This window comes from Myxocyprinus asiaticus, chromosome 26 (assembly GCF_019703515.2).
Source record: "Myxocyprinus asiaticus isolate MX2 ecotype Aquarium Trade chromosome 26, UBuf_Myxa_2, whole genome shotgun sequence".
Taxonomy (NCBI): Eukaryota; Metazoa; Chordata; class Actinopteri; order Cypriniformes; family Catostomidae; genus Myxocyprinus; species Myxocyprinus asiaticus.
The window spans coordinates 29,702,501-29,719,670 of NC_059369.1; the positions used below are offsets into that span (position 1 = coordinate 29,702,501).

General features: G+C 43.9%; 1 protein-coding gene across 2 annotated transcripts in view; it reads right to left on the minus strand.

Moving 5' to 3' along the window:
• The window catches only part of LOC127416797 (signal-induced proliferation-associated 1-like protein 3), a 121,552-nt gene that overhangs the window by 22,617 nt on the left and 81,765 nt on the right, over positions 1–17,170 (minus strand). For both annotated transcript variants that reach the window (XM_051656344.1, XM_051656345.1), the window contains exons 6-9: positions 12,041–12,144; positions 9,313–9,470; positions 7,414–7,999; positions 6,123–6,397 (exon numbers count right to left, since the gene is read on the minus strand). In XM_051656344.1, the coding sequence (XP_051512304.1) occupies positions 6,123–6,397; positions 7,414–7,999; positions 9,313–9,470; positions 12,041–12,144 (1,123 nt within the window). The remainder of the gene's footprint in view (positions 1–6,122; positions 6,398–7,413; positions 8,000–9,312; positions 9,471–12,040; positions 12,145–17,170) is intronic.

A 17,170-nucleotide genomic window follows, 5' to 3' on the forward strand; every position in this document is an offset into this window, starting at 1 on the left:
CTCAGATGTATTCTTCGTCTGACTGCGTGCACCGAACCGTGACGGTTTGGGACGAATACATGTACCGTTACACCCCTAATATATATATATATATATATATATATATATATATATATATATATATATATATATATATATATATATACACACACACACACACACACACAGTTGTGCTCAAAAGTTTGCACACCCTGGCAGAAATTGTGAAATTTTGGCTTTGATTTTGAAAATATGACTGATCATGCAAAAAAAAAAACTGTCTTTTATTTAAGCATAGTGATCATATGAAGCCATTTATTATCACATAGTTATTTGGCTCCTTTTAAAATCATAATGGTAACAGAAATCTCCCAAATAGCCCTGATCAAAAGTTTACATACCCTTGAATGTTTGGCCTTGTTACAGACACACAAGGTGACACGCACAGATTTAAATGTCAATTAAAGGTTAATTTCCAACACCTGTGGCTTTTTAAATTGCAATTAGTGTCTGTGTATAAATAGTCAATGAGTTTGTTATCTCTCACGTGGATGCACTGAGCAGGCTAGATACTGAGCCATGGGGAGCAGAAAAGAACTGTCAAAAGACCTGCGTAACAAGGTAATGGAACTTTATAAAGATGGAAAAGGATATAAAAAGACATCCAAAGCCTTGAAAATGCCAATCAGTACTGTTCAGTCACTTATTAAGAAGTGGAAAATTCAGGGATCTCTTGATACCAAGCCAAAGTCAGGTAGACCAAGAAAGATTTCAGCCAAAACTGCCAGAAGAATTGTTCAGGATACAAAGAAAAACCCACAGGTAACCTCAGGAGAAATACAGGCTGCTCTGGAAAAAGACGGTGTGGTTGTTTCAAGGAGCACAATTTGACATTTGATTACATTAGAGACCAAGTAATAGTGCAGAATCTTACGTCTTTCATATTCATTTTGCATTTTTTTTTGTTTTACATTTTTCAAAATCCTAAAACTTTGTGAAATCAGAATTTTAAACCCATTGTAAATGTATCATATACATTCTGTAAGGAATTTTCCATAAGAAAATGACAAATTCTCAATCAATAGTACCTGATTCTTTATCGTATCAGATTTTAATAAAAAACAGCACATGCAGTTTTGAAAGTTAAAGTCACTGTTTGCACACAGATTATATGATTATTATTCCATGTTAACAGTTTCAAAGCTTTTTAAGAGCCTCAATACACCCTCACTAACCAAAATGACCCTTTTGTGCACACAAACACTTCTTAAATCAAAGATACTGAAGCCCTTCAGTGGACAAAGGCCAAAAAACCCTGAGCCTCATGTTGCTGAACAAGAGCTCTTTCTCTCCATCACTGAAAGAGTGCTGTCAGCATCACCACTCCTCTTTTACTGCCAACCATCCATCCATCCATCCATCCTTCCGTTCATCACCTCCGCCGGCTTAATGATCACCGTGCCCAAGTATTCTCATTCCTTTGTCATTCTTTGTTACTGTACAATCAATTCAATTTCAACACTCCCCTCCATCCTCTCTTTGTCTCCAATCCCGTCACTAACCTCCAAGTGTAGAACATGCTGTCGTTTCAGATGTCCGTGGCAGAGCCATGAGGCAGCTCTAACTGACAGCTGAAGTACAGACGAGCCCTCACAACCTTACACATGCACACACGCACACGCACACACACACACACACAGTCTTCTTTCCCCACCCCTCCAATCCGCTCTTTCACTATGATAACAAGAGGAGAAGGAGGGAGAGAGAAAGAGGAGGGGTAGGTTCTTTCCTCTGTATGTAATATCCTCCCACTTCTCACACATGTCTCAGCATTTACGGTCTGAATTCTAAACACCATCCTTTTTCTCTCTGCCTCAAGCAAGATGAATGTATTAATTACTACCATTTATTTATTTATTTTGAGCCCCTTTTCACAGATTCAAGCCTTAATCTCAAGCAATCTGCTTCCCCGGCACTCCACGACAAACAAAAAAGACAGGACAACGAAGTAGGAGAGAGGGAGAGAGATACAAATAAGAGAGGGAAAGGGAAAAAGATAGGAAGCCACGAAGAGATACATGTCTAAGCATGTAATTAACATACTCTTTCACTCCATGGCCATTGTCGATAGAGGGTGTTGGGATGCATGCATGTGTACGAGAGAGAACATTTCAAAAGAAGTTTACTAACAGAATTTAACCACAAAGAACGACACATGTCCCGCTAGCATGCAATCAAACGCGTTGCTGAGCAATTAGTCACTTAAAGCAGACACTCAGCAGAAAGTTATGCAATGCTAAATGATGTTAACATTCATGGACTGTGTTGCAAGAGCATGCAATGCATATTCGTATGTGCGCACATTAATAATTTAGAATCAAGTAAGCCACAAAAGGCTGTGCGCTAACAGACTAGTTAAATTTATTGAGTTCATCATCCTGTACGCTGCCAAAAAACAACGTAAACAACGTAGCTCGTTTAGCAAACTTTGGGCATTTGCGTTCTATAGAATGTACGTTCACAAGCGTGCATTTATAGTCATTTTACAACGGCTTCGAATGCAGCTCATCCAATCAGAATTTTGAGTGAACTGTTTCATAATAACAGTTTGAGCAGGAAGATTAGATGCGCTCACAAACATACCTTTTCGATGCAGCAAAACGGAGGTTTCACATAATCACTGTTTTCATCTGTAAACTGTTCCATCCCTCTCTCCTCTCCTTTTCTAACACTCTCTTCCTATCTGTCCCTCTCTCTCTTTTTCTCTCACTCTAACACTCCCACTCACTTTTCCCCTGAGAACTGAGGCGTCTGCCAACGTTCTCAAAATCTGGTGAGTGCCTGTGTGTGTGTGTTTGTCCACCAGACAAAGAGCTTTTCCCTCTCGGTTGAAGATACAGCTAGCAGGTTTTGTAATGTTTTTTGGATCACCTATAAAAACAATGAAATTGAATCTTTGAATTATGTCAGAGGGTTTCCAACACTGACAGGCATCTGCAACAAGCAGCATTAATTCTGCCACGAGAGCCGTCATTAATCTTTCCAAAACGAGAATGTGTCTCCGGAGGGAGTGCAAAGTGCAAAAAAAAAAAAAAAAAAAAACAATACCAGCAGCCCTGTCAGACATTAAATGTGCTGCTGCCCACATTTTTAGCTTAAATTTGCTGTTTTCGGAACAGAACGGCTCTTGCTGAGTTGAGGTTCCAACAATTAGTTGTCAGAGAAGGACTCTTTTCCAAAATCTAATGAGCTGCAATGCTGCTTAACTGAAATGAAACCACATTAGCGACTGATTTGGAATGCTTTACATAAGCAGCAACTCTGTGCATCATGAAAAAAGCCCTCCAGATGCGAAGCGCATAGGAGACTCAACTCAACACTGATTTCAGTACAGTCAATGCAAGATGAACAATGCAACACTTTAAGGCTGTGTCCTAAGCAGACACAATGCAATAAAGGGACAAGGGCTAAAAGCCATATCTTCCAAGTTAATCTGTGTTTTGTCCTAGCAGATGCTTGGTTTATTTCTGCGGTGCGGCTTTCAGTGAAAATCTTGACGTCTGTTGCATGTCCAAGAGAAAAGCTTATTCACAGTGATTTGTGTGTTCACTCGAGAACTTGCATTCTTTTAGCGCTAAACCATGCAAGTTCTCGTGTGAGTTTGTCTCATGGCGTTCACTTACAACAGACGACAAGATTTTCACTGAAAATTGACCAAAATTTTCAGCTGTTTCTCAACAAAACCTATTGTATGCCTTCAGAAGACTTGGAATACACATGGACTACTTTTATGATATGTTTGGGTTCTTTTTAAGCTTTAAAGTGAATCACTATTACTGCCATTGTATTGAAAACACAGATGGTGACATTCATTAACCCATTCAATGTTCCGCTGAAGAAAGAAAGTCATTCGGGTTTGGAACAACATAAGGATTGACAGTATTTTCATTTTTGGGTAAACTATGCCTTTGAGTTGCCTATTGTTTGGAGATTGTCTATGATGTCTGAAAGGAATGTTCTGGGTTCAATACAAGTTAAGCTCAATCGACAGCATTTGTGGCATTATGTTGATAACCACAAACATTTGTTTGACTCATCCCTCCTTTTCTTAAAAAAAAGAAAGCAAAAATTGAGGTTACAGTGAGGCACTTACAATGGAAATGAATGTGGCCAATTTTTGGAGGGTTTAAACAGAAATGTGAAGCGTATAATTTTATAAAAGCACTTGCATTAATTCTTCTGTTAAAACTTGTGTATTATTTGAGCTGTAAAGTTGTTTAAATTGTCACTTAAACAGTCATTTAAGTGTTTGTTGACATTACATCGTCATCGTAACGAAGTTGTAAAATTGGCTATAAATTTACACAGAAAAGGTTAGTAAGTGATTTTATAACACTAAAATCATGTTTACATGCATATTCTTTGTCTTGTGGCTATACTTTTGAAACAGTATTTTAACATTCAAAAACTGGCCCCCATTCACTACCATTGTAAGTGCCTCATTGTAACCTCGATTTTTGCTTTTTTTTAAAGAAAAGGAGAAGCGAGTCGAAATTCATTTTTGTGGTAATCAACATTATGCCACAAATGCTGCCGATTGAGCTTAACTTGTATTGAGCACGGAACATTCCTTTAAGGCCCTGGCACAGTCACAGCTAAGTGCCTCTTCGATCTTTGCTCAGAGCTAAAAAGAAGTTGGAGACAGCTGAGCAATGACATACTGAAAATTCTCTCATCATTTACTCACCATCATGCCCAGAATTGTATGACTTTCTTTCTTCAGCAGAACACAAACAAAGATTTTTAGAAGAATATCTCAGCTCTGTAGGTCCATACAATGCAAGTGAATGGTGAACAGACCTTTGTAGCTCCAAAAATCACATAAAGGAAACAAACAATAGAAGAAATCCATAAGACTCCAGTGGTTAAATCCATATCTTCAGAAGCAATATAATAGGTGTGGGTGAGAAACAGATCAAAATATAAGTCCTTTCTTTCCTCTAAATCTCCATTTTCACTTTAACATATGAATGTGAAAGTTAAAGTGGAGATTTAGAACTAAAAAACACCTACCCCTGTCCAGATTTTGTTCAAAATGGCATCAAACCAATCCGTTCTTCGATTTCAAATGAAGTATGCAGGTGCCTTTACAAGCTGCCAACAAAGGGTTTGAAACAGAGCTAAGGTCTCCGTATTCAGTCTAAGTGAAAACACTGACAGCATTTATAATTTATGTTCTGGTCTTTCTCAGAGAGAAGGATTGCAGGATTCTGCAGGATTCTGCAGGATTTTCGCTGGGTTTCATTCTAATTGGACATTTGGTGTAGCACAAATAGAATTGTCTAAACGTCAACACAAACAAAAGTAATGTAGAGATTTGATGCTCTTTCTAGAGTGGTTAACGTTGGCATAAATTAAAGCTGTCTGGAACATCACAGGCTGGTGTTGCAGACAACAGCATACTGAATGAAGGAACCAGTTGAGGCTCTTGTCTCCAGACTCTCAGACAGGCTGGAGTCCAACAGTCTTTTATGGTTTTCTCTGTTAATGATTTATCAAAGTGGAGTGATTTTATTGAAGTCATGAGAGCTAAGAAATCTGATAGCAATGCTGGGCTAATGGCTTTTCACCCATCCTCTTAAGCAGAACATGAAACTCAAAATAATGCAACTATAGTTAACATAGCTATTCTATTTTTCTTCACATTGCATCAATACTTGATGTCCTTAGATCAATATTTTATTTATGTAAGCATATCTTGTTTTAGAGTCCAAATAAAGGGATAGTTCACCCAAAAATGAAAATTCTGTCATTATGTACTCACCTTTATGTAGTTCCAAACCTGTTTAACTTTCTTTCATGGAATAAAAACATGTTAGGAAGATTGTTAGGCTCAGTAACTAGTCACTTTCATTATATGAGACAAAGATGCCATGAAAGTGAATTGTGACTTGGGCTGTCATTCTGCCAAACATCTGTGGTGTTCCACTGAAAAATTTAAGTCAAACGGAATTGGAACAACAAGATTGTGAGTAAAAGATGACAGAATTGCCATTTTTGAGAGAAATATTCCTTTAATGAAGCAGCAAGTTATCTAAACATGTCAACCTCTAACAAAAGGTGAGAATTCTGCATAAACTCACCTGCGGGGCCCTCCCTCTTCATAAGGTGGAATGATAACCACTTTCACGGTGACGGATGTCCGCAGAAGGTCAATCATCTGCTCATGGGAGAGAGTCACTGCAGCGACCTTGCAGATCTCTACCAACCGGCTGCCCTGCCGGAGTCCCGCCTGCCAGGCGAAACCGTATTCCTCCACCTCAGACACTGTTCCATCCAGACGCACATGGAAACCAAGCTGGCCTAAACCATTACGTCTCAACGTCATATCAACTGTCTCACAACCTATTGTCAATGCCTGCAGGGAGAATAGAGAGAAACAAGAGCTTAGAGACTACATACTGCATATTCCATAATGCAAACCAATTCTTGGCGACTGTATGTCACAGCAAATCATGGCACTCAGAGCTCGCAAACTTTTTAACCATAACTTTTACAGTCATTTGTGACTACTGGATAAGGATTTTTAAAAATAATTTTGATTAAGACAGATATGCTAATGATAATTCAGACCGATTTGTCAAGTGGTTGGACAGAATTATTGAAAAGATTCGACTCAAAGGAACGATTTTCTAAAAATGGTTTGCAGGCTGGCTGTACTCTACACAAGTGCAATATCTTGCTGATGAAATATATTAGAGCAGAATGTAACTAAAAAAAATTACATTCATAACAGAAATGTCCATGACTTGAAAAATTTTAAAAATATCCATGACTTTTCCAAGTCTGAAAATTGTGAAAATTTCCCATATTTCCAGGTTTTCCATGGCTGTAAGAACCCTGTGTGATACAAGTTATGATACATATGTTGTATCAGAAAGCACAAACACAGCATCCGTTTTTTTTTTTTTTTTCAATTTGGAATGCCCAATTCCCAATGTGCTTTATAAGTCCTCGTGGTCGCGTAGTGATTCGCCTCAGTCCGGATGGCGGAGGACGAATCCCAGTTGCCTCCGCATCGAGATCGTCAACGTGGCTTGTTGAGCGCGTTGCTACGGAGACATAGTGCGTGTGGAGGCTTCACGCCATCCACCGCGGCAACCATGCTCAACTCACCACGCGCCCCACCGAGAACGAACCACATTATAGCGATCACGAGGAGGTTACCCCATGTGACTCTACCCTCCCTAGCAACTGGGCCAATTTGGTTGCTTAAGAGACCTGGCTTTAGTCACTCAGCAGGCCCTGGGATTCGAACTAGCGAACTCCAGGGGTGGTAGCCAGCGTCTTTACCACTAAGCTACCCAGGCGCCCCCACAGCATCCAGTTTTAAAACATTTCACCAATGGATGTAATGCTCTTCATGTCTCCTACCTTAAGTCTCTGCACCACCTCTCTGATATCTTGGGCCCTGCCCTCAGGCACCCGCACGGCCACGTGGTCTCCTCTGCCATAGAAAATCTTCAGCGCAAGCCTTTCTGCCGTCCAGCCAATCACATCAGCACAGAAACAGTTAAACACCACCTCTTTGGTGGAGCAGTCCGCCAATACGACATACTCGTTTGAGACAGCCAATGCACAAGGCAGCTCAGCACCTCCGCCACTGAAGTCCTGCACAAGTACGTGCCAAACAAGAGCCCCTGCTGCACCAATTTCCGCCCCCTCCCGTGCCCGGACACGTTCCTTGCGTTTGGAGGCCAAGGAGATGAGATTGTTCAGTTTACCAGCTGTGTCCAGTGGTGTAGTAGAAACACAGTTCTCTGCCAGGTCCCGCAGGTATCCTTGGCGCGTGCGGGTCGCCATGGTGTGAAACTTCTCAGATTTGTGCGCAGCGTTCTCAGCGTTGATAACCTTGGCTAGCAGAAAGGCGCGGAAGGCAGCGGGGTCACGGTACATCATGCCATTTGAAGGGAGAGGTGGGCCAAATGGGGGGACGTCCTTCATGCGAGTCACTGCCACACTATAGGAAGAAAGGGCGAACTGTCACTTCATCCAATCACAGTAGAACTGATTTTGTTATTATCGCCAACAAAAACTAAAACAAAAGCTAAATGAAAACTTTAACTGAGTTAACTGATAAAATAAATGACAATTTAAAAAACTGAAACTAAATTACAATACACTTAAAGGAATAGTTCACCCAAAAATGAAAATTCTCTCTTCATCTCACCCTTATGCCATCCCATATGTGTATGACTTATCTGCTGAACTCAAATGAAGATTTTTAGAAGAATTTCTCGGCTCTTTTGGTCCATACAATGCAAGTGAACGGGTGCCAAAATGTTGACGTGCCAAAAATCACTTAAGTCAGTATAAAAGTAATCCATAAGACTCCAGATGTTAAATCAATGTTTAAATTCTCCTCTCTGCTCAGTCAATCACCACTTAAACTTTCACATTCTTCTTCTTGTGTTTCTTCATGCATATCGCCCATTCTTCATGCATATCGCCCTCTACTGGGCAAGGAGAAGAATTTCTAGCAAAAAAGGACACCTATCATATCACTTCAGAAGGCATCGCTTTAACCACTGGAATCTTATGGATTACTTTTATGCTGACTTATGTTATTTTTAGAGCTTCAAAATTTTGGCACCCATTCACTTGCATTGTATGGACCTACAGAGCTGAAATATTCTTCTAAAAATCATAATTTGTGTTCTGCAGAAGAAAGTTATACACATCTGGGATGTTTTAAGGGTGAGTAAATGATTAGAGAATTTAAATTTTTGGGTGAAATATATAGAAAAAGTAATAAATAAAAAATTACCTAAAATTAAATAAAAATTACCACAAAATAAATTTTAGTTTTAGAATGATACACAGTATATTATAAAATTTGAAACCTTTACAACCCGTCTAATTGAAACATGGAAATGCCACTAGATAGCAAATTAAAAAAAATACATTTAAAAAAAATAAAAACAAGCAGGCCGACAGAATAGACAGCAATGAGAAACCTGATTGCATTAACAATATTTAAATATAAGTTAACACTAACTTCTGCAACCCTGAAATGCTAAAACTAAAATAAAAACAAAATATACTGAAAAACTAAAACTAATCTAAAACTAACATTCAAACTAATGAAAAATAAACTAAACTGAAAAGAAAAAATAGAAAAGGAAAAAAAACAATAAAGATTAAAAACTAGAATAACACTGAGTAGAGCTTTCATTCAATGAACCCAATTTAAATAACATGACTCAGATATTAACTACAGGCTAAGCATGCATGAATGTGCATAGTAAAGGTTGCTATGGAAACAAGGCCAACCTGTAGCATGTGTTGTCAGAGCAAGGGTTGTGCACACGGACAATGACAAACACGTGCTGGAAGTGAGAGCGAATATTCTGTGGAGTGAACGGAAGAGCTCCCGGCTCCTGGAATATAATAGTGACTATATCATTTCCTATATGCCTCTTCCTCAGGAGCTGTGAGAGAAATGAAAAAGAGACAACAAATACAAGTGAGCTATACAATGTAATCCTCCACTAGGTTTTTACATTTTTTGATGAAAATGTGAATGGTGCGTGCCCATGCAAAACTCGCCACAATGAAGCGCGGGTGTTCTGGGGGCTGCCAGCATGTCGCTATGGGTTGCTAAGGTGTCCTAAGTGGTTGCTACATGGTTGCTAGTTAATTCTGGATGGTTGCAAGGCCATTGCTAGGGTGTTCTGGTTGGTTGCGAGGGCATCAAAGGAACCCACCACCAAGTTTCTATAATATTCTGGTTACTAGATATGGCCCCGTACAGGATTTTTTTCACCCAGTTTATTATTTAATGCATACTATGTACCCACAAAAACAGTTATGAAAGAGACTGAAAGAGGTGAAATATGTGAGAAGGAGAGAGTGAGTTAGAAACAGCGCCAGAGAAAGAAGGATAGACTGTTCTGTTAAAGGACAGAAAAAAAAGGGAATGTAGGAACTGGCAGATATATCTACAGAGATGTACAATGATTCCTCTGGTGAGAGACAGAGAGGTGTGAAAAAGCCTGTTAACAGTACTGCAGCAAAAATATGAGAGACAGCCATTAAACACAAGCAATAAAATGTACACAGTTGTAAAAAGATCTTAAGTTGCACAAGACATCTGAAAACACCATTCTCAGCTATTAGGTATCATGTATAGAGTTGATTTGATTGTTCTATCTAAACTGTGATCGGGTTGCATATTGTGTGTACTCCGAGTTATATATAGTTTATTTGAATTCATTCTTAAGTACTAAACCTATGTGTCCATTGGTGCAGAATAAACCTGCTGAATACCACCCAAAACACTGATACTGTGTCTGTAAAAAATTACAGCATTGTAATTGTATTAAGTATGGTCTCTGATTGCTTTCAAAACACAATAAAGCCGCTCTGCATTTTTTCACCTCTCATTTGCATAAAGTTGAGCATTTCTCAACTTTTCGACACTCTCACCTCTTGCTCCACTCTGCTGACAATCCCAGCAGCTCATAAAGCTCCCAATAGAGAATGAATTGTAAATGCCTGCTCATCTCCATGCAACTGGACACAGTGTACGTTAAGAAATCTGACAGCATAGGTTCCGAGAACTGATGTTTAAAAACTGCTTTTAATCTATGTTTAAAAATAGACCTTGAAACTAAGAGTATCTGTATGTGTTAAAGAGACAGGCCTTCAATCTGAGTCAGAGCAATAGAGACTGCCTTCCCATTTGCAATTTGTGTGTGAGGCAATCAATTATATAAGCTACCTTACAGTTCAACCACACAAAGGAAAAACCATGGAAACACTGGTCTTTCGTGAATGCAGTCGTGGACTTTCCAACTATAATGAGTCCTGGGGGGACACACTCCTGTACCTGGAGATTATTCTACATCCCTGACATCCCTAAATTTACACATCACACTCCCATGTGAATGGCTGTCTTTGTGTGAGAGAAAGAATTATCTGATAAATTCTGCCCTCTGCAGGATGTCTGAGAGAGAGCAGCTTGGATGAATTAGCTTAAAAGTTGCAGTGTGTAATTTATGCGCCTCCAAAGAGAATTGCAAGAATTGCCAAAGAGGTTTAAACACTGCAAACACTCCTGATGCTTCTGACCCACCACTTACCTTACATTGTTTGTACAAAAAGTTTGACCCGCCCCAAACTCACACCATTAGTTAAGTTAGAAGTTAATATGTCATGTTTACACTTTGTGGGGAATCACCATAAGAACTACTTACTGAGCATAAAATAATAAAAATAAAATTATCCAATAATATCATAACCTCACGTGTTTACCCCAACCCGAATGAAATCCTGATGCAATCAAATCCTGAAGGATTAAACTGAAGTTCCGCCCTACATCATTTTCTTAATATTTATATTTTATTCAGAAATACTTCCCACTATGCAAGTTAAATGAGCAAATATCATTTCTTGTTGGATTTTGTCTGTTTTCAATTAATGTTTTAATGGCAAAACTCTATTGACACAGGCACACAAAACCACCTTAGGGCACAAGATGCCACATTATTGGACTGTTATCAACAGCATGGAAATGTGAAAACAGAGAACCACACCCTGCTCTCATTCATACACCAGAGAACATAAAAACAGCAGGGGATGAAAGACAAACTGACAAAAATGAACAGAAAGAGAAAAGGTGAGAACAACCCCCTCATAACCAAAATACAGACTCTGAAAGTTGAAGTCCAGAAGCTGTGACCACTTGCGTTCAATAAAAAACAAAAAAAGGCTGTAGAACTTCCACTGGATTTACTGCTGCCACTCCATAAACTTAACTACTTTTCCAGATGTTTCTTTGCAAACTGGGTCTGCCACATGCAGCACCCAACACACTGGATTACATGAGCAAAGTGAATTAAATGAAGGGAATCTGAACAATGTGAATGGCACACTGGAAGTATTTCCAGGTTGGAGAGAGGAGGGATGTATCGGGATAAGTTGGGTCATGCCTGCTGAAGAACAGGCTCTATTGAGGCTCTTTGATGTAATGATGTGCACTGATGTGTGCGTATCTCACCTGTTGAGGATTATTGGGCATGTATGGAAGCATGGTGGACACGTGAAACATGATCTCGTAGTCCTGATATGTGGTATACAGGGAGTGTGTTCCAGTTGAGTCCGCTGTTAAACAAAACACACAGACACACAAGACATTAAAAAAAAAAAAGATTTCTTCTATAACGCTCTGTTTGGATGGGACTAGTTTTCTAAAAGGAGGTTAGTTACCAATTTGAACCAAATTGAACACATCTGTGCTTTTCTCGCACAGCCACTGTAAAAATAACGGAGCAAATAACCTGCCTCTGTCTGTCTCTGATTGCTTTATTGTATTTTTCCACAATGCTTCTCATACATCTTGACCTGTCGATCACTGCAACTAAAGCTACATTTCTGGTTTCACTGATTGGTGCACCTTCAGTATGGATTTAGACCTTTAAGCCAACTTTCTGAGCAAAATAACAGTTGGTGGTTCAAGTACTGCTGGCATCCAATCCGATGTAAAAAAGAAAATTAAATCAAGAGTCTGATCATTAACTGCTCAGAACAGCCCCTGTAAAGACATTGTCTGGTCTGATCTTCACCTTAATTCCTTCCATCAATTATATACATGACATTATCAAGATAATACATTGGTCATGTTTGTTTCATATCTAGACAATAGACACTCCCACCTCAATAATAACTACCAGAGATTCCAATCCTATCTGAATCTGTACATGAAATCATGGATGTCCTATGTTAAGAAGTGTAAATAAAACGTCATGGTTACTGGTGTAACCTCCGTTCCCTGATGGAGGGAACGAGACGTTGGTGTCGATGTAGTGACACTAAGGGTCACTCTTGGGAGCCCGAGACACCTCTGGTCTTTGATAAAAGGCCAATGAAAATTGGCGAGTGGTATTTGCATGCCACTCCCCCGAACATACGGGTATAAAAGGAGCTGGTATGCAACCACTCATTCAGGTTTTACGCTGAGGAGCCGATATAAGGTCCGGCCATTTCAGCGGGTAGTTCAGCGTTGTGGCAGGAGGGACCAACGTCTCGTTCCCTCCATCAGGGAATGGAGGTTACACCAGTAACCATGACGTTCCCTATCTGTCACTCACTCGACGTTGGTGTCGATGTAGTGACACTAGGGGTCCCTATACAAAACGCCACAAGGCTGAACTGTGTTACGTGAACTGGCGGTGTGTGGTGGGCAGACTTGCTGTGTGCCTCATAGCCAGCACACCAGGTCGACACGTAACCTCCCCCAACACAGTTATGAGTGTCGAACGGCCCTTTTTGGGGACAAGTCAACTACCCAGAGATAGAGACAGGCTTAACCCAGTCATGGCCTCTTTCCCCTTCTCTTTTTCCACTCCCTAAAAAGAAGGGGGATTATCCGACTGGGCCGCCAGGTCTAGTCGGGGGGTGTCCCTCCCAAGGGGAGGACACCGCGGAGACCACACCTCGCCCCAAGAGAGGGGGGGATATTTAAGTGGAAGAATACATCACATGGTCTTTCCAACCATGTGGAGAGCCTTCAAGGTAGATCCTACCCAATGGGGGAGGAGTTAATACAACATGGAGACTGAGGGGCTCTGCCCAAGGAAGACGCAGTTTGCCAGTAGGGAAACGAACTAGCGGAAGATATAGATCGCATGGGGTTAGCCTTACAGGGAACCGCCACATGCGGAGCACCTACCCCAGAACCGGGCTCTTAGTTAGCACGTGTACTGGGCTGGCAGCGAGTCTCTCCGAAAACTCGACTGCCACAGGGCTCGGAAGAAGTCAACCAGGGAACAACCTTTGTGAACACTACTGGGAATTAACAGCGCACGTCTTCAGCTCAAAAGGAGGTGGAAGGCGCTATGTGCAAGCGATACACCCGGCCGGCTATCCCGGGCTTATCCGCTTGTGTTGCGTGCCACTACCTGGGATGAAACCGGTTCCACCCGGAGGTTGTAGAACCTTGCAAAGGTGTTGGGTGTTGCCCAGCCCGCTGCTCTGCAATGTCTGTTAGAGAGGCACCTCTGGCCAGGGCCCAAGAAGCCGCTACACCACGAGTAGAATGGGCTCGTAGCCCTACCGGGGGCGGCATGTTTTGGGCGAGACATACCATAGTTATGGCGTCAATGAGCCAGTGGGCGATCCTCTGCTTGGAGACAGCGCTTCCTTTCCGCTGTGCACCGAAGCAGACAAAGAGCTGCTCAGAGAGTCTAAAGCTCTGCGTGCGATCCAAATAGATGCGCAAAGCACGCACCGGACACAGCAACGCCAGGGCTGGGTCTGCCTCCTCCTGGGGCAGCGCTTGCAGGTTCACCACCTGGTCTCTAAAAGGAGTGGTGGGAACCTTGGGCACATAGCCCGGTCGGGGGTCTCAGGATCACGTGAGAATAGCCCGGACCGAACTCCAGGCACGTTTCGCTGACAGAGAACGCTTGCAGGTCACCTACCCTCTTGATGGAAGTGAGCGCAGTCAGGAGGGCAGTCTTCAAGGAGAGTGCCTTAAGCCCGGCTGACTGCAAAACTCAAAGGGGGCTCTCTGTAGACCCTGAAAAACTACAGAGGTCCGATGAGGGAACAAGGCGTGGCCTGGAGGGATTCAGCCTCCTGGCGCCTCTTAGGAACCTGATGATCAGATCATGCTTCCCTAAGGACTCACCGTCGACTGCCTCATGGTGTGCTGCTATGGCAGCAACGTACACCTTCAAGGTGGAAGGGGACAGCCTCCCTTCCAACCTCTCTTGCAGGAAGGAAAGCACTGATCTGACTGCGCACCTCTGGGGGTCTTCCTGATGGGAAGAACACCACTTAGCAAACAGACACCACTTAAAAGGCATACAGGCGCCTCGTAGAGGGAGCCCTAGCCTGAGTGAATGTGTCTACCAACGCAGGTGGGAGACAGCTTAGGTCTTCCGCGTCCCGTCCAGGGGCCAGACATGGAGATTCCAGAGGTCTGGGCGCGGGTGCCGGATGGTGCCCCTTCCCTGAGAAAGAAGGGCCTTTCTCAGGGGAATTTGCCCGGGGGGAGCTGTCACGAGGAGCGTGAGGTCCGAGCACCACGTCTGGGCGGGCCAGTAGGGTGCTTACCAGGATGACCTTCTCCTCGTCCTCCCTGACCTTGCACAGGGTCTGTGCGAGCAGGCTCACTGGGGAAAACGCATATTTGCGAATGCCAGGGGACCAGCTGTGTGCCAGCGCGTCTATGCCGAGGAAGGCCTCGGTGAGGGCGTACCAGAGCGGGCAGTGGGAGGATTCTTGGGAGGCGAACAGGTGCACCTGTGCCTGACTGAATCGACTCCAAATCAGCTGGACCACCTGAAGGTGGAGTCTCCACTCTCCCTTGAGGGTAACCTGTTGTTACGGCGCGTCCGCCGAAGTGTTGAGGTTGCCCGGGATGTGAGTGGCTTGCAGCGACTTGGTGCTGCTAACTCCGTTGGAGGAGACGGCGGGCGAGTTATGACATACAGCGGGAGCGCAGACCGCCTTGGCGGTTGACATATGCTACCGCTGCCGTGCTGTCTGTCCGAACTAGCACGTGCTTGCCCTGGATCAACGGCCGGAACCTCCGCAGGGCGAGCAGAATTGCCAGTAACTCGAGGCAGTTGATGTGCCAACGCAGCTGCGGACCCGTCTAGAGGCCGGAGACCAGTTCTAGCGGAACACCTGCTCGTGGAAACGAGAGGTCGGTCCAAGGGCTGAAAAGACGGTGACAGACCGACGTAATGGCCACGCGGTGTGTCCCGTGGCGCCATGCCCGTCTCGGGACTCGAGTCTGGAGCCAGTGCTGAAGCGGCCTCATATGCATCAACCCGAGCGGGGTGGCCACCGCCGAGGACGCCATATGCCCCAGGAGCCTCTGAAAATGTTTCAGTGGAACCGCTGTTTTCTGTTTGAACGCCTTCAAACAGGCCAGCACCGACTGGGCGCGCTCGTTCGTAAGGTGCGCCGTCAAGGAGACTGAGTCCAACTCCAAACCGAGAAAAGAGATGCTCTGAACCGGGAGGAGCTTGCTCTTTTCCCAGCTGACCCGAAGCCCTAGTCGGCTGAGGTGTGAGAGCACCAGGTCCCTGTGTGCGCATAACCCGTCTCGAGAGTGAGCTAGGATTAGCCAGTCGTCGAGATAGTTGAGAATGCGAATGCCCACCTCCCTTAACGGGGCAAGGGCAGCCTCTACGATCTTCGTAAAGACGCGAGGAGACAGGGACAGGCCGAAAGGGAGGACTTGTACCGATACGCCTGACCCTCGAACGCAAACCGCAGGAAGGGTCTGTGTCGAGGAAGGATCGAGACGTGAAAGTACGCATCCTTCGGGTCTACCGCCGCGAACCAATCTTGATGCCGGACGCTCGCTAGAATGCGTCTTTGCGTCAGCATCTTGAATGGGAGTCTGTGTAAGGCCCGGTTCAGTACTCGCAGGTCCAAGATTGGCCGCAACCCACCGCCTTTTTCCGGTACAATGAAGTAGGGGCTGTAAAACCCCCTCTTCACCTCGGCTGGAGGGACAGGTTCCATCGCGTCCTTCCGTAGGAGGGTAGCGATCTCCGCGCAAGGTAGCAGCGTTTCCATCTTTCACCAAGGTGAAGTGGACACCGCTGGACCTGGGCGGATGCCCAGCGAAGTGAATCGTGCAGCCGAGTCGGACGGTCCGGACCAGCCCTCGCGACGGACTGGAAAGCGCAAGCCATGCACCCGAGTTCCGCGCAAGGGGGACCAAAGGGACAACGTCATCGGATGTACCGGCGGGTGGGGCCTCGCGGCGGGGCGGAGCTTGAGGTGCCACACCACATCGTGGCCGTGCTGAGTCCGAGGACATCGAAGCACTTACCTGGCTCCTTGTGACCACCCCCGGAACAGCCTGGGACGGGGGAGGAAGAGGCCTGTCCTCATGACCCGTGGAGACTGTCACATCGGGGGTGGATTTGTTCCACAGCTGGGCGCTCAGGGTGGGAGACCGCCGCTGGAGCGCCAACCTGCCAAATGTGTGTGGTGAGTGGTGGACGGTGGTCGTGATGCCAGCCGTACACACCGAATATGTGACCCAGGGAACAAGGAAACCACTCTTGCGGAGCTCTTGAGTACTGCAGCCACTTGGGCATGCAGCGCAATTAAATGCAAAAGGTAACAAAAAGATCTGCTTACCAGCTCCAGAGCAGCGGGT